General features: G+C 44.9%; 1 protein-coding gene across 1 annotated transcript in view; it reads left to right on the forward strand.

Annotated features, from left to right (window-relative positions):
* Positions 1–203: 203 nt before the first annotated feature.
* The window catches only part of LOC106583354 (calsyntenin-3), a 36,111-nt gene continuing 11,792 nt past the window's right edge, over positions 204–24,522 (forward strand). Inside the window, exons 1-12 of the mRNA XM_014167474.3 lie at positions 204–638; positions 1,766–1,832; positions 5,652–5,774; positions 6,767–6,977; positions 7,232–7,440; positions 8,734–8,883; positions 12,403–12,588; positions 13,010–13,309; positions 19,335–19,447; positions 20,406–20,565; positions 23,982–24,041; positions 24,181–24,329. Of these exons, the coding sequence (XP_014022949.1) occupies positions 1,766–1,832; positions 5,652–5,774; positions 6,767–6,977; positions 7,232–7,440; positions 8,734–8,883; positions 12,403–12,588; positions 13,010–13,309; positions 19,335–19,447; positions 20,406–20,565; positions 23,982–24,041; positions 24,181–24,329 (1,728 nt within the window). The 5' untranslated portion in view covers positions 204–638. The remainder of the gene's footprint in view (positions 639–1,765; positions 1,833–5,651; positions 5,775–6,766; positions 6,978–7,231; positions 7,441–8,733; positions 8,884–12,402; positions 12,589–13,009; positions 13,310–19,334; positions 19,448–20,405; positions 20,566–23,981; positions 24,042–24,180; positions 24,330–24,522) is intronic.

A 24,522-nucleotide genomic window follows, 5' to 3' on the forward strand; every position in this document is an offset into this window, starting at 1 on the left:
GTGACTTGAGTCATTTTTGTATTAAGGTGTCTATACTTTTACTCAAGTATGACAATTGAGGCCTTTTCCTCCACTGGTGTGTGTACACGCTGTCTGGCAGAAGGGGTGATGTGACGTCATTTTGCAGTCAGGGCGGGGAAAGGTAGTGGCTGTTATTAAGAGTGTCCCCAGCTGTCAGTCACTACATGTAGCCAACAACAAAATATTATGTTGCGCTGAAATGAGTAATATCATGCGTTGGCCCCAACACCCTCATAGTGGATTCAATAAACAGAGAGAACAGTGCAGTTTGGCAGGGAGCTGGAATTGGAGCTGAGAGGAGAGAGGACGCAGTGTGGGCGGGTTAAGAAACACGGAGAGGGAGGGGACGTCAGCGTTATATTCCCATCGTTTTCCCCCCTTCATACGACGTCTGCAGAAAACAACGACATCGGTATTGAGGTGCTATCCGTTCGTATCACTGTCTTGCATCAAACGGAGGCGTACACATTTGAGCATCTTCAAGAGATCTGTGTGTGAAATCCCGTTACCTGCGCTTTAGATTCTTTGCGTCGGAGGAGGAGGATAGCTGAGCTGCAGAAGCGCGGATGCTACGAGGGTAGTAGCGTTGGGTACCAAAACACCTCACACTCATCACGGTAATGTGAAATTGACAGCGGCTTTCTTATGTTTTTGATTGGAACCAGTATGTCTAAGACAATATTTTTTTTAAGGGTCCAAAATATAGATCTGCTGGCGTACGGTGCCAATTGATGCACCTATCAATCAATATGGGGTATAAAATCGATTAGTTATTGTCGCATAAACGCATGTCTGCATCACCTCTGTGTAGCCTTGAACAACCTGTGCTAACTAATTTTGAGCAGAATATATATTGTACGCCCCTCTACACAGTCTCGTTCAAGTTTTTAGTTTTGATTTAAAATATAGGCCTTGATAAGCTTCGATTTTACGCATGGCAGTGAATGGTAGAATGTGGGTATCGTGATGCCAATAACGGCTCAATACCCCATGGAATCATTTTGGATACCGTGTCAACCAACTGGCACGGACACCAAAGCCTAAACACACCCACACAGGCAATGAGTAGGTGTCTGCATGGGCAGCATATGGGCCTGTACAGGCTAGAACATCACTGTATCATTTACCTTCTCAAAATGAACAACAGCATAACTAGACATTACTAGACTATACCTTACTGCTTTTAATGATGCATGCCAGTTTGTTTTGATTCAGTCTAATGCTCCCTTTTATTGTACCATTTTAATGTGCCAATTCACTTAACCCTACCATGACCTGGACCCATGTGCTGTCTTTTTACTGGGCTTTTCTTATTATGCATTATTCATCTGGATTCTGTATGAGGTGAAAGTATAGCGTCTGAATATTCCGTTGGATGTAGGCTTAATGTATTAGGATTTTTACTGATGTGTATTTGTCTGTCCTGGCATGTCTAGTCTATGTTCTCTACACCTCAGCCTATCTTCCAGTGCTGATCGGTTTAATGTGTCAAACTCATTCTGCGGCGGGCCGAGTGTCTCCTCCCTAGGTACTTCATTGATGAATTAAGGTCACTAATTAGTTAGGAACTCACCACACCTGGTTGTATTGGTCTTAATTGGACAAATTGAAAGGAGAAACCAAAAACCAGCCCACTCAGCCCTCCATGGAATGAGTTTGACACCCCTGGTTTAATGCATGTACTGTATTCCTCTTCCCTCCTCCCTGTCCTCCTCTCCCTTCTACCTTTCCCTTCCTCCCTCAGATGGACAGAATGAGTTTTCTCTCCTTCCTCCTCCTTTGCTTGACTTCGGTTGCCAGTGGCAACAAAGGTCAGTTTCCTTTCCTTTTGACTGTTAATTGTGAGAACCGCTGAAATCATGTTTTTTTTCTATTGCCATGGGAGCACAGAGACCTGTAGTCATGCTCATGGCCAGGGCCCTTTTGTCGCTGTCCCCTAAACTCGAGGGAATGCAATCATATATCCACTCACTGTGCTCAACGTCTTAATATATCACATTATATGTCTGTAGTGTATGATTGCATGCACATCGTCATTATAGAGTGTTGTCCTGCATGTAGCCTGTATGTATGTATTTTGCTCAATGTGGTGATGTTGCTGTACGTGATTCTGTGTGTAATTGATAGCATGACATTCCAAGGAGGATCAATCTTCTTCTCTGAGATAGATCACTGTGGATAGCCATGACTCTTGATTTACCAACATTGTTCCAGTGATTATCACACTGGAGACTTGCAATTAGACCGAAATGGACAGAGTGGGGCGAAGGACGTCAGAGCGGGCGGGGGAGGAGAGGAGAAAGGGAGTGACGCTGAAAGACAGGGAGACAGAAGTGGAAAGGAGAGAAGGGGAGCAGCAGTGATGGGGGAGCAAAAGGAGTCGGTCCAAGGAAAGAGATACAGAGACGCAGCGTGTGTGACAGACAAACAGTCAGATAGTTAGGAAGGGCGGGTGGGGAGAGGAAGAGAGAGAGAGAGAGAGAGACGGTGCATTAAATCAAGTGATGGAGCGAGAGAAAAAAGAGAGAGAGATAAGAGCGTGTGAGAGAAGGGCAGAGAACGAGGGGATGTTGTGTGGAGAGAGAGAGAAAGTGAGAGAGATGGAGCGAGAGGGATGGAAAGAGATGTCTCTCAATCTGTAATCCCGGGTGTAATCCACAGCCCTGATGTTCAGATTAATGCTGTATTGCAGAGAGATGAAGAGAGGGAGGGAATGGGAAAGAGAGACAGGTGGGGAGAGAGGGTTAGAGATAAATGACAAAAAGAGGGACAGAGCAGAAGCTTGAGGACAGGCAGTGTTCGAATCAGATTTACCATTGAGGATGGCGAATACTAGCCTGGGCATGACTCACCAGTCTGGTCACACAACCGAAGGGGTGTACTACAAAGCAAGATCAAGGCAGCTAACTTGCCTGAATACTCTTAAAAAAATCGTTTTTTGTTTTTAGAAAGATAAGCTTGTTATGGGCATGGTCTAATTGACTCAACAACCAAACATACATCCCACTGGGAAAAAATGAGATGAATCAGTTTTGTTTCCACGTCATTTCAACAACAAAAATCTATGTGATGACGTTAAATCAATGTGGAAAACTGGATTAGGAAAAAAGTCATCAACGTTAGGGAATGAAGTATTTTTTTTCGCCCAACTTTTAACCTAAATCCATGGTGAAATATTTGGTTACGATACGATACATTTCGTTACGATACAGCCTTATTTAAAAATTGATTTAAAAAAATGTTTCACATCAATCTACTCACGATACCCCGTAATGACAAAGCGAAAACAGGTTTTTAGACATTTTCGCAAATTTGTTAAAAATAAAAAAAATAACATATTTATGTAAGTATTCAGACACTTTGCTGTTTCCATTGATCACCCTTGAGATGTTTCTACAACTTGATTGGAGTCTACCTGTGGTAAATTCAATTGATTGGACATGATTTGGAAAGACACAAACCTGTCTATATAATGTCCCACAGTTGACAGTGCATGTCAGAGCAAAAACCAAGCCATGAGGTCAAAGGAATTGTCCGTAGAGCTCCAGGACAGGATTTTGACGAGGCACAGATCTGTGGAAGGGTACCAAAACATTTCTGCAGCATTGAAGGTCCCCAAGAACACAGTGGCCTCCATCATGCTTAAATGGAAGAAGTTTGGAACCACCAAGGCTCTTCCTAAAGCTGTCCGCCCATCCAAATTGAGCAATCGGGGGAGAAGGGCCTTGGTCAGGGAGGTGACCAAGAACCCGATGGTCCGCTCTGACAGAGCTCCAGAGTTCCTCTGTGGAGACAGGAGAACATTCCAGAAGGTCAACCATCTATGCAGCACTCCGCCAATCAGGCCTTTCTGGTAGAGTGGCCAGACGGAAGCCACTCCGTCTGGCATTCAGGCACACAACAGCCCGCTTGGCATCTAAAGGACTCTAAGACCATGAGAAATAAGATTCTCTGGTCTGATGAAACCAAGATTGAACTCTTTGCCCTGAATGCCAAGCGTCACGTCTGGAGGAAACCTGGCACCACCCCTACGGTGAAGCATGGTGGTGGCAGCATCATGTTGTGGGGATGTTTTTCAGCGGCAGGGACTGGAAGACTAGTCAGGATCAAGGGAAAGATAAACGGAGCAAAGTACAGAAATCCTTGATTAAAACCTGCTCCAGAGCACTCAGGACCTCAGACTGGGAGCGAAGGTTCACCTTCCAACAGGACAACGACCCTAAGCACACAGCCAAGTCAACGCAGGAGTGGCTTCGGGACAAGTCTCTGAATGTCCTTGAGTGGCCCAGCCAGAGCCCAAACTTGAACCCGATCGATCATCTCTGGAGAGATCTGAAAATAGCTGTGCAGCGACGCTACCCTTCCAACCTGACAGAGCTTGAGAGGATCTGCAGAGAAGAATGGGAGAAACTCCCCAAATACATGTGTGGCAAGCTTATAGCGTCATAACCAAGAAGACGCAAGGCTGTAATCACTGCCAACAAAGTTGCTTCAACAATGTACTGAGTAAAGGGTCTGAATACTTTAAAAACTTTCATACATTTGCAAAAAAATCGAAACCTGTTTTTGCTTGTAGATTGATCGAGGGGGGGGGGAATGATTTAATCCATTTTAGAATAAGGCTGTTACATAACAAAATGTGGAGAAAGTGAAGGGGTCTGAATACTTTCCTGAATGCACTGTATGCTTAGCTTTCTTAATAAACCAGAAAATTAACTGTTGTTTCTGGTTGTTTGTCAAAGTTTTTTTTTTTTTTTTTCTTTTTTTTTTGTCAAAGTTAGCTGGCTAACTCATTGCTCCTGCTTTGCAGTACGCCCATCTGGCTAGGCGAGAACGCCACTCGTCTTTGAGATGACTAGTACTGGAGGACAATTACTTTCCACTCTGTAGTACTCTCATCTCACGTTGATTCAGGCCCGATTGGCATTTTTAATTGTTATAATTAGCCAGAGTGTTTTGGTTGTCAAAACAGCGGAGCGGTTGCTACACAACATGTCCTGTGGCTCTGTCATCGCTGTCTGAGTCTAACGTCATCATCTCAGGGTCTAGTGAGGGAGGCATGTCTAAAATAAAAGCCCTCAGGCTTTTGTTTTGGTCTTTGATTGTTTGAGTTTAAAATCGTCACCGTTCCAGCTCGTTAGCTCTGCCTTTGATTGATATGGGTGAACATTCTGGAGAGAAATTAATAATTAATTGGCAATTAGAGGGTGGATTCAAGGCAAACTTTCCCTGTTTAATTTGGACGTCCACGTTTGCCAGTGAGTGAAGTGGGCAGGCAGCCTGTGGGCCGGCTGCTTGGGCTGTTCTGATTGATATGTACAATATACATATCTCCCTGTGTGATAAGGGGAAATCGGCCTAAGTGTAATTATGTTGCTAACTGACGCAAGGTATAGAGTGACACTTGTGTGTTAGGGGGTGGGGGTTGAGTGTGTGTGCATTTCTGTGTGTCTGTTTTGTGTCTTCATTTGTCTGTATGTGTATCTGCGGTCACACACACACACACACACACACACACACACACACGTCCTGTCATGTAATGGGGTGTTACAAATAGCCATGTTTTTTTTCCCCCTTCTAATTGCTCCATTTAACCCAAGCCTTCTTTTGTCTCCTGTGTTGCCGTTCAGCCAATAAGCACAAGCCATGGATCGAGACGGAGTACCAGGGTATCGTCATGGAGAACGACAACACCGTTCTTCTCAACCCACCATTGTTCGCCCTGGATAAAGACGCTCCACTGCACTACGCAGGTACAGTACAGGCATGGTTAGAATGATGGGGGGCCACTTGGCAGTCCTCCTATAGCAAATCAACACTCTCCCACATAATAAGCATTATAAAATATTAGCATTGAAAGTATGGTAGCAATGTATTTTACGGTAGAAATATTACCGGGTGTTTACTAATTAAACCGAGTATAAACAAAAAGCATATTGCCATTCGGAACATATTTGCTATTGATTACAATGGCCACGGTTAGCATATTGAAAACCGACTCTCACAATACCCCTTCAGTGACTAAGCATTTTGTAGAGGGGAAATTGTTAGAAATTGAAAATGTTATGCCGTCCTAAAATCAGAGTGGATGGCGTAAAATGGTAATTACACAATAATAACCTATGAAGCACCATCATTTGTGCCAGAAAGTTTACATTGTTACCACACAATTTGGTAAATACCAGTGGAAAAAGTACTGTAAAATAAAGCACTACCGAAAGGGTTTTGCTGGGCATTTACAAAGCATTACAAATATTAACATGGAAAATAATCATATCTGTCCAGTCCTCTATTTTTAGGGCCGCTCCAATAGTCGGTGTGTAATTCTATTCCTGGGTACTGCACTGGTCCTCCACAGCCAAGTGAAATTCAATCATTTGTATTCATTGGGAACATTATATACCCTGTGCTCACAGAAATCATTATAGTACACATTTCCCAACTGGGACAATGAAATGATTGATTGGATCATGTAACATCACATGGGGTTCATTGAAATAGATCACTGAATTTCATGTTGTTTATCTTAGCCATTGAAGACTCTATTTGAGTAAATCCGTCAATGTAAATCATCAAAATGTCACTGGAAGTTAAATTGGTACTAAAATGAGTTTCTCTCTCTCTCTCTCTCTCTCTCTCTCTCTTTCTTTTTCTTCTCTCTCTCTCTCTCTCTCTCTTTCTTTTTCTTCTCTCTCTCTCTCTCTCTCTCTTTCTTTTTCTTCTCTCTTTCCCCCCCCCCCTCCAGGTGAGATCTGTGGCTTCCGGGTGCACAATGGGCCCTCGGGATCCAGTTCGGTCCAGTTTGAGGCGGTGGTTCTGGACCGCTCGACAGGGGAGGGCCTGGTCCGCTCTAAAGAGCCATTGGACTGTGAGAGCCAGCGGGAGCACAGCTTCACCATCCAGGCCTATGACTGTGGAGAGGGCCCCGATGGAGCCAACAGCAAGAAGTCCCACAAGTGAGAACTACATTACCCTAAAGGTCAAATAGGTTTAATGGATTGGGTTGTTGTCAGAGGTTATACTGGTTATTATAGTTTGGAGAATGATTAACCCTTGGGTATTTGTCACTGCTATGCTTGATCCATACATTACTATATTACCATGCAGTTATGTATGTCTTGACCTCTCTTCATCTTTATCATGCTCTTTACTTTTCTCCTATTTCTTTTTCTTTTCTTTCTTTCTTTCTTTCTCGCTCTCTTCCTTTCAGGGCCACGGTGCATGTACGTGTGAACGACGTAAACGAGTTCTCCCCAGTGTTCGTGGAGCGTCGCTACGAGGCCTCCGTCCCTGAAGGCCGTCTGTTCGACCGCATCGTGCGCGTTGAGGCACTCGACGCGGACTGCTCCCCGCAGTACAGCCAGATCTGCTTCTACGACATCCTCACCCCCAACATTCCCTTTGTCATCGATAACGATGGTGAGAACTACAGCTACCACAACACAGCTGGGCTTTACAGCAGTTTTCCACAAATAAACGAGGATCTGGCTAGTCTTTACCAGAGCCATTTTCTTTATTTGATTCATATACTATAAAATTGAATGTAATGTGTGAGTTGACATCTTGTCACCAATGAAAACAACAGTTAGCATGTTGATGACTACCAAACTGTAAAAATACGAGTTCATTTCCCTGTTCTATTTTGATTGTCTCCAGCTGGTCTTGTTGCTATGTACGTTGCTAGAGAATGACCGGTCCCTTAAGTAGTCACTCACTCACTCCTCCACCGGCCTGAGCCATTTCCAAGTATCTTGCTCACCCATTTTGCAGTTTTTATGCTACAGCATTCCTTTTGCACCGCGACGAGTAGATTTGCAGCATGTGTTTGCTGTAAGAAACACAGTTTGACTCCCGCCGTCCCAGCTTTCAGAACAACATACGTGTGCGTAGGTAGTAGTTGTGTAAGCAAAGCTTATGCATCAACATTGCTAGGGCAGGTTTATATGAACAGAGCCCAGAGGACAATGGGTTCAGGGGGTTAGGCCTTTAGTCTAGTGTTTCCGTTGATCTTGTAGACATGGTTGCTCTGAGGAGAAGGCTTTGATTTCAGTCTGCAAGACTGCCATTGACGGGCTACCGGTGGGAGATCGATAGCGGGCATTTTGTAATATGACAACAGAATAGGGTTGAGGCAGATTTTCTCAGGAGTCAGGTTTTTACCATGACTTTGCACAATTGGCAGTGACTGGGGAGGAGGTTGCAGGGGATGAGAAGTTCCTTTAATATATGGGTCAGGCTGCTGGGCCCAGATGAAGCACAGAGACTTTTTGTTTCAGCCCGGGCGGTTTAAATGCCCTAGTATTGTCATTCTCTCTCTCTCCCACTCTACCTCTATAGTTCTCTTTCATCTCTCCCTTTCGCAGTCTTTCTTTCTCCCCCCGTCTCGCATTGTCTGGGGCCTGTCGTGCAGGTCCCGTCAACCATATCTTTGTTGCATTCTCTCTTCGTCTCTAGATATAGGAAGAAACTGTCTTTTATTCATTATTTTAGTTCTCTCTTCTCTCCCTCCCTTGTCGTTGCCTTTTCCGTTTGAATATCCTGCACTGAACAATTTTGGAGTGTCTGCTGTGTGTGCGCTTAGGTGTGGTGAGAGTGTGTGTATAATAGTGCATACTTTCCACGCTGTGCTTTTGAGTGAGTGAATGACTGTGTTTTGTATTGTACTGTACATAACTCTCTCTCCCTCTCCATCCCTCTCTTCCCATCTCCTAGGTAACATTAAGAACACAGAGCCATTGGATTCGAAGCGCCAGCGTGTCCACACCTTCTGGGTGACCGCGTTCGACTGTGGCAAGAACCGCGCTCAGGCCGACGCCCAGGTCGTCGTCACGGTCAAACCGTCCTGCAAACCCGGCTGGATCGGTAATCAATAACACTAAACGCATCATCACCCTCATTATTCATGACTTCTTCATCTGTCTCCTCAGTGGTGGTGTGGAATGGACCTATTCCCTATATAGTGCACTACTTTTGAACAAAGCCCTAGGGCCCGACGTCGAAAGTAGTGCACTACAGTATGTAGAGAATAGGGTGTAATTTGGGACACAGGCTGTATCTTTGTTGGAACTACATTAGTGTCTGAAATGATACTGTAGCATATAGAATGGACGTTGTTGGGTTAAAAAATTGTACATTACATTTAAGTCATTTAGCAGACGCTCTTATCCAGAGCGACTTACAAATTGGTGGATTCACCTTATGATATCCAGTGGAACAACCACTTTGCAGACTTCAATTGAGAAAATGGTGATAACCAAAGATGACAATGCTACTTGATAACTTAATTGGTGTGAATGGTCGGGGGACACAACTTGCCTTGCATAATTATCCTAACATGAATGACTCATCAACACAGAATTTATGTACGGTGCTTTCGGAAAGTATTCAGACCCCTTAACTTTTTCCACATTTTGTTACTAGACACCGTTATTCTAAAATTGATTTTTTTTTTATCCCTGAATCTAACACATAATACCCCATAATGACATAGCAAAAAACAGGTTTTTAGACATTTTTGCAAATGCATTAAAAATAAAAAAACTATCACATATTAAGTATTCACTCCCTTTACTCTGTATTTTATTGAAGCACCTTTGGAAGCGATTACAGCCTTGAGTCTTCTTGGTAGTGGCGATTGCAGCATGTAAATCTTGGTGGGGCAAACTCCCCCAAAATTGTTTAAATAAAGGGGGCACATAAGTAGCTCTTACAATATTCAATGATGACATTTCTCCAAAACAGGCTGTAGGCTACATGTGCACCAACAAGTCAGAACAGTAGGCAAAATTATGAGGGGGAAAGGGACCAAATTATTAGGGTGAGGCACATGGGCTACTAACAGCTTACTACACAACATACACTTAGTATTACTTTCTTAGCTACAGTATACATATCTCCCTGGCATATTACATCATTTAAGCAGCAGCATACAATACAATTTTGGACTCGCCTTGTTGTGCTGTGATCACTTGAACAGGAAGATGGCGTGGGGCTCCTTCTTGTGGGCAAATTTTGTCATCAAACTTTGTCATAAAAATCTGGCATTCTCTGGATTTATGGTGCTTTCACGACAACTGGGAACTCTGAGAAAAACAAGGTTGAATCATGACGTCAGTGATTTTCAGGCCCAAGCTCTAGAAAGAGGCCCAACTCCCCGACTTGCAAATTCTAAGTTGGATGACCGTTCAAAACGTATTTTCCCAGTCGGAGCTCATTTTTTTCAGAGTTCCCAGTTGTCTTAAACTCACTGAACATTTACAAGATCCAAGTTTCCAGTTGTTTTGAATGCAACAGAAGTCATGCTGGATTGACATCATGGCCAATGTGTTCAACCTTTTCTGGCCCATGGTGTTGCATGTGAATGTTTATCCTTTTAAGCTTGGAAAAGAGACCCTTAAACCCAGACTTGGACCACACACCCTCTCCTCTGAATAGCAGGCCAGTGATTGCTTTGCAATGCTTGCAGTTAGCCACTGATTCCTCCCAAACCACTCATTGTTGAATTTGCGATTTCCAACTTGTTATATAATGTTTATATCCAATGACCGATGAGCACCAATACGTTTTATAAAACAATGATCTTCATATGACAAGGATTGAAAAGGATTTGCCAGTAGATTGTCGACTTGATTCAGGATGATGACTGCTTGTCTATCTTGCTAGCTAAGATTTTGAAGGTATGATGTTGACATGATCAGTCCAATCGAAGCTGTAAGATGATTTGACGTCATTTTATCTGTAGCCAATGACCTTGTGCCTTCTTGGATGGGCACTTCTAAAGTAAATCTATGAGCAGCACCCAAAGGGCTTGAATTTAAGCTCTCCCCGTAGATTTTGCGGTGATGTAGTGTCCCCATGAGTGACAGAACACTGAGCCAATCACGGCGCAACTAGAGAACATTACCAACCCCTACGCTCTATACTTTCCGCTGGCTGACCCACCACCACAGAAAGCACTGAGCTAGGCTGAAACACCTGCATTTTGGAGCTGCCTTACTCAAGAAAACAAAAAATAGACCATGTTTGTATGTGGCTTTATAAAAAAAATTATACAACTTTTGCAAACTGATATGTGACATCGTATTAATGCCAAAATAACATGCAAAACAGGCAACAAAGCTGTCCTGAATGACAGGTCACTGCTTCTTGGGTATGATGCTACAAGGTTGGCACACATGTATTTGGGGAGTTTCTCCCATTCTTCTCTGCAGATCCTCTCAAGCTCTGTCAGGTTGGATGGGGAGCGTTGCTGCACAGTTGTTCGATCGGGATCAAGTCCGGGTTCTGGCTGGGCCACTCAAGGACATTGAGACCCGAAGCCACACCTGCGTTGTCTTAGCTATGTGCTTACACAAGTTTTCGTCAAGGATCTCTCTCTACTTTGCTACATTCATCTTTCACTCGATCCTGACTAGTTTCCCAGTCCGTGCAGCTGAATGACATCCCCACAGCATGATGCTGCCACCACCATGCTTCACCGTAGGGATGGTGCCAGGTTTCCTCCAGAAGTGACACTTGGCATCATCAGACCAGAGAATCTTGTTTCTTAGAGTCCTTTCAGTGGCTTTTGGCAAACTCCAAGCGAGCTGTCATGTGCCTTTTACTGGGGAGTGGCTTCCATCTGGACACTCTACCAGAAAGGCCTGATTGGTGGAGTGCTGTAAATATGGTTGTCCTTCTGGAAGGTTCTCCCGTCTCCACAGAGGAGCTCTGTCAGAGTGACCATCGGGTTCTTGGTCACCTCCCTGACCAAGGCCCTTCTCCCCCGATTGATCGGTATGGTCGGGCGGCCAGCTCTAGGAAGAGCCTTGGTGGTTCCAAACTTCTTCCATTTAAGCATGATGGAGGCCACTGTGTTCTTGGGGACCGTCAATGCTGCAGAAATGTTTTGGTACCCTTCTGCAGATCTGTGCCTCAACACAATCCTGTCCCGGTGCTCTACGGACAATTCCTTCGACCTCATGGCTTGATTTTTGCTCTGACATGCACTGTCTACTGTGGGACCTTTATATAGACAGGTGTGTGTCTTTCCAAATCATGTCGAATCAATTGAATTTACCACAGGTGGACTCCAATCAAGTTGTAGAAACATCTCAAGGATGATCAATGGAAACAGGATGCACCTGAGCTCAATTTCAAGTCTCATAGCAAAGGGTCAGAATACTTATGTAAAAAAGGTAGTGCTTTTTTATTTTTATTTATTTTTGCAACAAAAAAAATAGAAACCTATTTTCACTTTGTCATTATGGGGTATTGTGTGTCAATTGATGAGGAAAATTGTAATTGTAATGAAACGTAACAAAATGTGGAAAAAGTCAAGGGGTCTGAATACTTTCCTAATGCACTGAATTTTGATGGTTTATTTTCTCTGTTGGTTTTCAGGCTGGTCGAAGCGGGTGGAGTATACCCCCGGGTCAGGCAGCATTCCCTTGTTCCCCAGTTTGCACCTGGAGACCTGCGAAGAGACTGTGTGGAACATCCAGGCCACCGTAGAGCTGCAGACTGGCCATATTGGGAAGGGCTGTGACAGGGACAGCTACTCAGACCGATCAGTCCGCAGACTCTGTGGTGAGTGCTGCTTGAGTCTGGGCTATTCATGATGGACTCAATCTTTGGGATAATAATGTGTCACTATTTGAAGATTGGAATGGAGCATGCTCAAGTCACATAGGTTTTAGCCCTATTTGCCACATGAGCATAAAAATACCTTGCATTTGTGGTGTGTGCATAAATGAAATGAAGTAATGCAGTCATGCATTTCGGGAGAATACAGGCCCAAAAGTCAGCTCATTAAGGCATTAACGTGTTTAGAGTTAGTAAGTAGAGTTATGCAGCAACATTGGAGTGAGTCAGAAGGGGAGTTTGAACTCCCAACCTGAAACAAGCACATTAACCACAGACAGTCCCAAAAGACTTAATGCTTCTAAGGCCTTTACCAAGGCTAGGGTTGTACAGTATGTCATTCATGATTTCACTTCTGTCTCACCAGGTGCTGTGAGAGGTGAAGTGGACTTACTCCCGCCCCCATCCCCAGCAGCCAATTGGACCTCAGCCTTGCCCACCCTCCCTTCTTCTGATTCGTCCCTGGTGTTCTCCTTCAATGGCTCCACCCATGTTGCCATGGTACCTGACTCTATTGCCGCGGCCATATCCGGAGACCATTTCACCCTCCAGCTGTGGATGCGAAGGGGTGGGATCAACACCCAGCCTCCGACTAATCAGGCCAGAGGAAACCGCAGGGAAGAGGAGACTATCGTCTGCAGTACCGTCAAGAATGGTCAGGCAAATGGTCAGTCACAACTGTCAGTCAAAGTAAAAATACTTTAAAGTACTACTTAAGTAGTTTTTTGGGATATCTGTACTTTACTATTTATATTTTTGACAACGTTTACTTTATTTTGCTACATTCCTAAAGAAAAAATGGTCATGTTTATGCCATACATTTTTTCTGACACCCAAAAGTACTCATTACATTTTTTATGCTTAGCAGGACAGAAAAATTGTCCAATTCACTCACTTATCAAGATGTCATCCCTACTGCCACTGATCTGGCGAACTCACTAAACACAAATGCTTCATTTGCTAATTATGTATGAGTGTTGGAGTGAAACCCCTGGCTATCCGTAAATGAACAAAAAACAGAAAATTGCACCGTTTGGTTAATATAAGAAATTTTAAATTAATTTTACTTTTGATACTTAAGTATATTTAAAATCAAATACTTTTTTTGACTTTTACTCAAGTGGTATTTTACTGGGTGACTAACTTTTACTTGAGTCATATTTTTTAATTCAGGGGGTGGATCAGCTTTAATATTGCGGATAGATTGTTGCTTCCATTAATGTAATTGTCTGCATTTCCAATCCCCCATATATTTTGGGGGTAAATATATCTATAATCAGGTATCTTATACTTTTACTCAAGTATGACAATTGGGTACTTTTCCCACCGCTATATATATATATATAACCAGTCAAAAGTTTGGACACACCTACTCATTCAAGGGGTTTTCTTTATTTTGACTATTTTCTACATTGTAGAATAATAGTGAAGACATCAAAACTATGAAATGACACAAATGGAATCATGTAGTAGCCTAACAGGAGACAAATGGCTGTGAGACATGGGTTTAATCCTAGACATATGAAAAGTGGGATGTATACAGAGGGTACGGGGCAACAGAAGACTAACAGGAGAGGGGTAATGATCTTGGAGATGGGGAAAGGGACAATTTTAAAATGGGGGAAAGTTTGCGGGACTCCACCCAGAGGAGCAGATCTCGGGTGCACAGCCATACCCTCTGCCTGAGACGATACTGGGGGGCTGGGGGCCGGTGGCGGTCCGCTTGTCTCCGATAATAGGAGGTAGTCTTGAGAAGAGCCGACCGGGCTCTCTTCCAGGTACAGCGACAGTGGCGGACAAACATCTGTGCCGAGGGTATGCCGACCTCTTCCTCTTGCTCCAGGAAGAGCGGGGGCTGATAACCCAGGGAACACTCGAAAGGCGGCGAGAGCCCGGCGGCAGAGCAGGGGAGGGTGTTGCGGGCAAAGACTCGTCTCCAGGTCTTGATTGACTTGCTCCGACTGGCTGTTGGACTGAGGGTGGAACCAGGAGGACAGGCTGGCCGACGACCCAATGAATGTGCAGAACGCCTTCCAGAACCAGGATGAGAACTGAGGACCCCGGTCGGGGACCATGTCCACCGGGAGTCCATGGATCCGTAAAATGTGCTGCACCATGAGCTAGGCCGTCTCTTTGGGCAAAGGAATGAAATGGGCGGCTTTGGAAAACCGGTCCACTACAGTCAGGATGGCGGTGTTGCCATCAGATGGGGGGGGAGACCCGTGACAAAGTCCAGGGATATGTGAGACCAGGGACGGTGAGGGACAGTGGCTGAATGAGACCAGCCGGAGCTTGCCGAGGAGTCTTGTTCTGCGCACAGATCATGCATGCGGCAATGAACGCGGAATGTCCGGGACCATAATAGGCCACCAAAAGCATTGCCGTACAAAGGCGAGGGTCTGACGGAAGCCCGGGTGGCAGGTAACTCTGGAGGAGTGGGGCCACTCCAGGACCAAGGGGCGGACAGCGTCAGGAACAAACATCCGACTATCTGGCCCCTATATCGGCTGGGAATTCTGGGTGTCATGGACCTTCTTCCCTATTTCCTCAGCTGAGTGCCATCGCGAGACAAGGTGGAAAGGATGGTCTCAGGGTACGAGGGTGTAGCCGCAGGGCTATAGTGGCGTGACAGCACTTCCGGCTTGTTATTATTGGATCCCGGTCGGTAGGAGAGGGAGAAGTTAATCTGGGTGAAAGCAGGGCCCACCTAGCTTGCCTGGAATTGAGACACTTGGCGTTGCGGAGATATTCCAGGTTCTTGTGATCTGTCCACACAATGAACGGCTGTTCCGCCCCCTCCAACCAGTGACTCCACTCCTCCAATGCCATCTTCACCGCGAGAAGCTCACGATTCCCCACATCGTAATTCCTCTCCTTGCCGTTTAGGCGATGGGAGAAGGCGCAGGGATGTAACTTGAGGTCCAGGGCAGAATACTGGGACAGGACAGACCCCACTCTGACATCCAAAGCATCGGTCTCCACCACGCACTGACAGGACAGGTCAGGATGAACCAATATGGGAGCTGTGGTGAGGCGGTGCTTCAGGTCCCGGAAAGCCCGGTCAGCAGCTGGGGACCACGTGAACGGAATCTTGGGAGAGGTGAGTGTAGACGGGGAGCCAGGGAAACGCTGTAACCCCGGATAAAGCGGCGATAAAAGTAGGAAAATCCCAGGAAACATTGCAGCTGCACTCTGGACATAGGCTGGGGCCAATCCACAACAGCTCTCACCTTTATTGGATCCATCTGTACATTCCCTGCAGCGATGATGTAACCAAGGAAGGGGATGGTGGTGCAATGAAATTCTAATTTCTCTCTCCGCTTTCACTAAAAGCTGGTTCTACAGGAGGAGCTGGAGAACCTGTCGGACGTGGAACATGTGTTCTTGGGCTGAGTGGGAGAAAACGAGGATGTTGTCGAGGAAGACGAACCGGTTCAACATGTCGCGGAAAACGTCATTAACTAGGGCCTGGAACACAGCTGAGGTGTTGGTAAGGCCAAATGGCATGACCAGATATTTGTAGTGACTGCTGGCCGTGTTGAAGGCAGTCTTCCACTCGTCCCCTTTCCGTATCCACACCAGGTGGTAGGCGTTCCACAGGTCCAACTTGGAGAAAATGGTGTCCCCCTGGAACAGCTCGAAGACCGAGGTGATGAATGGTAGTTGGTAGCGGTTCTTCACCGTGATGTCATTGAGACCCCGGTAGTCGATGCACAGGCGCAGGGTTTTGTCCTTCTCCACAAAGAAGAACCCTGCGCCGGCGGGGAAGGCAGAAGGATAGATACACCCTGCAGCTAGGGAGTGCTCGATGTAGGTCTTGATAGCCTTGGACCCGACGGAGAGTACAGTCGTCCCCGGTGTGGTGCCTGGGAGAAGGTTGATCCCGCAGTCATAGGGTCGGTGCGGAGGAAGTGAAGTGGACCGGACGTTACTGAAAACCTCCCGGAGGTCCTGGTACTCCGCGGGAATGACAGACGTCCGGGGCAACTTTCGAGCCCACAGGAAGATGTCCCGGGGCAGGCTGCGCTGACTTCAGGCAATGGGCATCGTAGAATGGGCTCCAGCCCATGATGGCACCAGCAGTCCAGGTTATTAAGGGATTGTGTCACTGGAGCCAAGAGAATCCTAATACCACGGAACCTGAGGAGACTTAATTAGCATGAATTGAATTGCCTCGCCTTGGTTCCCTGACACTCGTAGATTGATGGGAGTGGTATTGCGGGTGACCTGGCCCCATCCAATGCTCTAACATCCATGGGAATGGAGAGGGGCTGAGTGGGGATGCCTAGCTCAGACGCCAGGGTAGCGTCTATAAAACTCATCGGCCCCAGAGTTGAGGAGTACCCGGAGAGATATCGACTTGTTCCCCCACAGCAGGATGGCATGGAAAGGGGAGCAAGTAAGGGGAGAGGAAAAATTATCCGTATGGCCCACCAGAGTACTCGCCCCTACCTGGTGAGTCTGGTCTTTTAGTGGACAGGAGGACACTAAATGACCAGTAGTCCCGCATTACAACTCTTCATGTGAAGCCGGTGGAAAGACGTTCTGCTGGGGACAGCCTTGCTCTGCCTAGTTGCATCAGCTCGGGAAGAGGTAAATCGGCAGATTTCGGAGACACTCGGGGGAACTTGGCTAGACTTGAGTCCTCTCGGCCATGGAGACGTTGGGGACTTTCGGGATGCCTCGGAGGCGAGGTCGATTGGACCTCCTCTCCTTCCTACGTACCCATAGCCGCTCAGTGATTACAGGTACTCTCAGCTGCCAATGTGCAGAAATCCACTGCATAGTCTACCACATTGCGGGAGTCTTGCCAAAGCTGGAGTAACTTCTGGGCAGCCTCTCTCCCGGACAATGGAGAATCAAAAACCTTCACCTCCGCCACGAACTCCTCCAGACTGAACCATACGGCCGACTGTTGTTCCCACATGGCCCCAGCCCAGGCGAGAACCCTTCTGGACATCAGCGTGATGAGGTATGCTATCTTCGAGTGGTCCGTGGGGAAAGAGGAGGGCTGCAGCTCGATGATGAGAGAACACTTCGCGTGAAACGCCCAACAAGTTCCAGACTCGGAACATTGGGTTAACTGCCTTGTTCAGGGCCAGAATTACAGATTTCTTTACCTTGTCAGCTCGGGGATTCGATCTTGCAACCTTTCGGTTACAAGTCCAATGCTCTAACCACTAGGCTACCTGCCACCCCAAGGTCTGGAACCCTTCCATAAGACCATGAAGCAACTCCTTGTGCCAACCAATGGTGGCTCCTTGGGAGCAGACGGTGTTGCGGAGCTGGTCTGAGTCTGCTGGGTCCGTCATGGCTAGTTTGTACTGTCAAGGCTCAGGAGAAGACCTAGATGCAGACAGTTTCGGAGTAACAAAAGTTTTACAAAAACAGCAGGCAAACGGCAGGTCAAAGTCAGTAGGTACAGAACGGCAGGCAGGCTCAGGGTCAGGGCAGGCAGAATGGTCAAAACCGGGAAAACTAGAGAACAGGAACTAGAGAAAGACAGGAGCAGGGGAAAAACACTGGTAGGCTTGACGAAGCAAAACGAACTGGCAACAGACAGAGAACACAGCTATAAATACACTGGGGATAATGAGGAAGATGGGCAACACCTGGAGGGGAGTGGAGACAAGCACAAAGACCGGTGAAACAGATCAGGGCGTGACAGCCTTGATGACAGCTTTGCACACTCTTGGCATTCTCTCAACCAGCGTCATGAGGAATGATTTTCCAATAGTCTTGAAGGAGTTCCCACATATGCTGAGCACTTGGTGGCTGCTTTTCCTTCACTCTGCGGTCCAACTCATCCCAAACCATCTCAATTGGGTTGAGGTCAGGTGCTTGTGGAGGCGAGGTCATCTGATGCAGCACTCCATCACTCTCCTTCTTGGTCAAATAGCCCTTACACAGCCTGGAGGTGTGATTTGGGTCATTGTCCTGTTAAAAAAACAAATTATAGTCCCGCTAAGCGCAAACCCGATGGAATGGCGTATTGCTGCAGAATTCTGTGGTAGCCATGCTGGTTAATTGTGCCTTGAATTCTAAATAAATCACTGACAGTGTCACCAGCAAAGCACCATCACACCTCCTCCTCCGTGCTTCACGGTGGGAACCACACATGCGGAGATCATCCGTTCACCTACTCTGCGTCTCACAAAGACACAGCGGTTGGAACCAGAAATCTCAAATTTGGACTCATAAGACCAAAGGACAGATTTAAACTGGTTTAATGTCCATTGCCCGTGTTTCTTGGCCCAAGCAAGTCTCTTCTTGAGAGAATGCCAAGCTATGCAATGCTGTCATCAAGGCAAAGGGTGGCTACTTTGAAGACTACATGATTCTGTGTGTATTATTTCATAATTTTGATGTCTTCATTATTATTCTACAATGTAGAAAATTCTCAAAATAAAGAAAAACTCTGGAATGATTAGGTGTCCAAACTTTTGACTGGTACTGTATATATATTTTTTTCTTCTGATTTTGCAGAGGGTGATACAGTACCCTCAGCACCCTTACTTCCAACCGCTATGTATACTGTATCTTTATGGCTCTGCTTCAGTCTAATTCTGTGAAGACTATGGCGAGGAAATATGAAGAGATGCACTGCCTGTGTCTCATATTCCGTCTGCAAGTTTTGTCTCAAATGCTGTTTTCTGTCTACTGACTGCCAGTCTCCTTTCCCTGTTCCTCAGACGACTCCTTCTCCCACTACTCTCTCTCCGTTCACGGCTGCCGTCTATCTCTTTTCTACTGGCCCGACGTCTCCGCTGCGCGGCCTGTGAAGTTTCTCTGGAAACTGGAGCAGGTACTATGGGAATGTTGCTGGATGAGGCTGGAACATATTTTCTTCAATTAACAGTTGCTAGAAGGAGAGCTATGAGTGAAAGAGCCATACAAAAAGGCCAACGCTCACTTAATGCCAGTTGCAATTGTATTTATTTATTTTTAAGACAACTGCATTAAGTAGGGTTACAACCTAGGGCTCCTGATCTCAAGGCAGACTCGCTAGCTACAAGGGAAAGGGAAGACCTAGTCAGTTATACAACTGAATGCATTCAACCAAAATGTGTCTTCTGCGTTTAACCCTACCCCTCTGAATCAGAGAGGTGCGGGGAACTACCTTAATCGACATCATCGGCACCCGTGGAGCAGTTGTTGTGGGGGTTAACTGCTTTGCTTAAGGGCAGAACAGCAGTTTTTTTCACCTTGCCGGCTTGGGGATTCAAACATGCAACCTTTTGGTTACTGTCGCAATGCTCTACTTGCTAGGCTAGGATATTTCCCTTGGGGGAATTTGTAAATATGGGAATGGACAAAGAGCAGGGGGATTAGGAAGAATAGGATTTGGATGAGAGGCAGGGGCAGAGGGGATAAGGGGATGGTGGGGTTGTGTGGTTTTGGTTGGAGGGGGGACTAAGTGGTTTTGGCTGGGGTTACTGGTCGTAGACAGCTTAAACTGGGTAGGATTATAGGGGCCAAGCTGATACAGATAAGATTTGGCATATCCCTCTGTCTCTCTTCTGCGACAATATCTGTTACAGTGCTCAGTCTGGTGTCATGGGTAGTGTTCAGTAGAAACAAAAGGGATAAAACATTTAGAAACATTTTGATATTATATGGGATAAATTCATGTAGCACATCTAGTTCTTTTTAGTTCTCCTTTTTTAGTTTTCCTGTTTTGTGTCTGCTGTACACAACCCAAGTGTTCAGCTGTTTCTTGACCTCTGACATATTGTGTCTTCATGTCCTTCTTTCCTCGCTAGGTGTGTGACAGCGAGTGGCATCACCTGTCCCTCAGTGTCCAGTTCCCCTCTGTGACACTGTACGTGGACGGAGTCACCTTCGACCCCGCCCTCATCCACGACAACGGAGCCATACCCAACCCTGCCCCAAGACAGCGACTGGTCATTGGCGCCTGCTGGGGTAACGATTGGTTAAACCAAAGACAGTATGAAGATTGGTGATTTTAGCCTATCACACTTGTAGGCGATGTCATGGCGACGTCGGCAAGCTAAGCTCACTTTATCGTGTCTAACAGTCGTCTGGTGGCGAACTGCGCAAATTAAAGGCACTCCTTCGATATGAAGATGTTTTTCACAGAAATTCAAACATTTCAGTTTGTCACTTTCACGAGGTTGGAGTAATAATGTTCAACTACTTAAGATATTGGCTCGAATCTAGGTTGTGCCTTTAGATTTCGAGAAAATAAACAACTAAGGAAGAATTTGTTTTACTTCTCTCAGTGACTTCCCAAACCCCGGCCTAGTCTGTTTGGCCTGTTTCACAAGAATTACCGGAAAACGTTGCGATGTTGCGACTCTGGGTTTAGAAACTCTGTGGTTAACCCTTACGCTACCTAGAACGGTTAAACCTTACACTGCATAGAACACCTGTAAGCAAATGAAGGATGCCTAAGTGGGCCACACTTTACATTACAGAGGTCCTATACTAGAGTTACTACCAGTTGGATAACTAATAATATATTATTCTATAACAAGCTAGTTAACAAGAATGAAATAGAAATGCCACTTTTAATTACATACACATATAGATACCCTGGAATGATGGCAATGTAATGACAAGTGTTGCTAATGAGTGGTAGTTGATGAGAACATGGCAAGGAAAAGATCACAATAATGTACCACAATGTACCACAACATTTCTTGAATAGGTTACAAGATTACAAAAGAGCAACGCCTGCCCCAAAACTACATTTTTGGCAGTTGTCCCAGTTCACGTTCTTCTGCAAATGAAACAGTTCATAGAACCAAATGTTCCAGCACACCAATGAAAGCAACACACAACACACACACATATATACACAGTGCCTTGCAAAAGAATTCAGACCCCTTGGATTTCTTAAAATTTTATTGGGTTACAAAGTGGAATTCAAATGTATTTCATTGTCATGTCAACAGTCTACACAAAATATTGTAATGTTAAAGTGGAAGAAAAATTCTAAAATATAGTTTTTGCGTAAGTATTCAGCACCCTGAGTTCCTAATGTCTGGTATACTCAGTGTATAAACCACAGCGTAATAATTAACTTGACCATGCTTAAAGAGATATTCAATGTCTGATTTGTTATTGTTACCCATCTACCAATCACTTCCCTTCTTTATGAGGCTTTCAAATGCTCCCTGGTCTTTGTAGTTGAATCTGTGCTTAAAATGCAATACTTGACTGAGGGATCTATGTATCTATGTATGTTTGGGGGATAGAGGAAGGGTTAGTCATTCAAAAATCATGTCAAATCCTATTATTTCACAGTCCATGTAACTTATTACGTGATTTGTTAAGCCAAATGTACTCCTTAACTAATTAGGCTAAGGGGCTGTTATACATGTTTTATTTATAAAAAAAATCCTTTTTTTTTCTTCCACATTCGCATTTGAGTATTTTGTGTAGATTGTTGACAAAAAAAGACAATTTATTTAATCCTACTTTGTAGTACAATAAAATATGAAGAAATCCAAGGGGTTTAAATACTTTTGCAAGGCACTGTACATACACACGCCGTCTGACACTGAAAAGCATGGCATTTCCCTCCTCATTCACCTAATTATATTTGTGTGAGATGCTCTGACTGCCTCTCCATACTCTATTAATATCACTGACTTATCAATTATTTAGGCTAACAGAACAACAGGCAGGCCAGACGGTTAGCCTGCCAGTTACACCAGCGCTAATCGCTAAAATGGGACACACCAATTAGCACTGGAAATACACTCACACACACTTTCATGGCTACTGCCTGTGTGGTAACCAGCTGCTGGGAGATTATGAGGGTATGACACACCTTTGTCAGATTTACACGTTTATTTTCCTTCTTATTAATTTTTTTTCACTCCTTTCTCTTTTTCCACTCCGCCACTTGCTTTTACTAACCATTTATTTCTCCTCTCACACCTGTCTTTCTCACTTCTCTCTGTTATCCTCTACCCCTTCTGTCTTTAAAGGCCCAGTGCAGTCAAAATTCTGTTTTCTGTGTTTTATTTAAGTGATAATGCCCGAGAAGCCAGTGTTTGGAGGATATATTGGCACGGGTGTTATATATCTTCCAAACACCTGCTTCGAGGGCATTATCACTTTTATACAACGGGTTACCAACATATTCAAATAATGATTTACATATTTTTATTAAAAACGTTATTTTGGTGAATTTATTCATACTATTTCATCCTTCCACAATATATAGTCCTGACACAAATCTAGGGTTGCTATCAAAACCGATTGGTCGTTCGTTCTATCGGTTCGGTTGCTTGGAGACGCGACCCAGTCGTCATTCATGGACGTTTGTTCGATATGTTCCATTGCCATACTGGCTGGCAACGTTCTTATCCCTTGCTTGCTAGCTAGCCAACTACGGCTAACTTATGTAACTTGCCACATTTGCAATTGTTTAAGCTGTTTTCTAGTGACATTTATTTTGATACATTCATAACAATGAGCTAATGAGGCCCGATTTCGTCTGGCATAGAAAATGTGCTCCCTCGTCAGGACACTTGTTCAGAGGAGCTAGCCAACAAAACAGCTAACACAATCACTTTAAACTGGAGTTGGATTTACATTTACATTTCTTTGTATATATCCATAAATATGATGCCAGCTGATTCATGATTTCGACTGGCTGAGAAAAGCTGCCTGTATGTCTCATCTCGACTCCCGACCCGTTCATTACTCTGGGACAGCTTGGGATCGAATTTGAATATTGAAACAATGTTACAAATGCCGGAGAGACCGACAGCAAGGTTTATACAAATCTCCGCTGTAGAAAACTAAATGTTATCCTAAAAGAAATGTTACATGTCTAGATGCTTTTTATAATGGACATCAAGTTAATAAATTGATTGACTGGGCTGATGAGATAGTGGATTGCGTAGTCAGAAGGAACAGAGTAAATAGGCATTTTAACATCTTATATTTACCTGCTGGTAAGTTTTGGAATAGACATCGGCTGGAATGTGGTTTTAACCAATCAGGATTAGACCCACCTGTTATATAAATATTATTTTACAACAGCTGATGAAACTTTTTATCAGTGTTATTTCCTGATAGTTGCTGGTTGAAAATACAATCTACACAGGACCTTCTAACCGAAAGGTTGCAAGTTCAAAGCCCCGAGCTGACAAGGTACAAATCTGTCGTTCTGCCCCTGAACAGGCAGTTAACCCACTGTTCCTAGGCCGTCATTGAAAATAAGAATTTGTTCTTAACTGACTTGCCTAGTTAAATAAAGGTCAAATAAATAAATTAAAAAAGGTACTTGTTACCCAGAAATTATTTCATGTAAAAATGACTTCATGGGGCCTTTAACCTTTCTTCTTTTCTTCCCACAGAGACAGAAGATAAACAGAAGGACATCCTTAACAACACCATCCCTGAGGGGAAAGACACAGGTGACTTAATTGTGTGTGTGTGTGTGTGTGTGTGTGTGTGTGTCCCCATTCATGCGCATATATGTCTGTGTAAGCCTGTGTGTGGGTGTTAATCTTTTTGTGTGTGTTGACTGTGTTCATTTTGTTTCTGGTTCTTTAGGGAAGTATGTGGGTGGTTACCGTGGACTGTTGTCAGGGGTGACGGTGCGTCCAGGGAGTGTGGAGCCCCACAGTGTGGTGGAGTGTCTGTACGCCTGCAGGGAGGGGCTGGACTTTGGGGACCTGGAGACCTTGGGCTCAGGCATGAAGGTAACCTCACCCTGCTGAAGAGGAGTCCTATAGATCACTGTCTCACTTGGCTAAGGCTTAAGAGTGGGCTTTGACACCCAGAATTTTTATTTCTGCATCTAGGTCATGGTACCCGAAACATTTTTTTTTAACCACTGCTACAGTATATGTCCTACTCAGATTGTTGTGTACAAAAAGGGTTAGTTTCCCCCTG

The sequence above is a fragment of the Salmo salar genome, chromosome 02 (assembly GCF_965601325.2).
Source record: "Salmo salar chromosome 02, fSalSal1, whole genome shotgun sequence".
Classification (NCBI taxonomy): domain Eukaryota; kingdom Metazoa; phylum Chordata; class Actinopteri; order Salmoniformes; family Salmonidae; genus Salmo; species Salmo salar.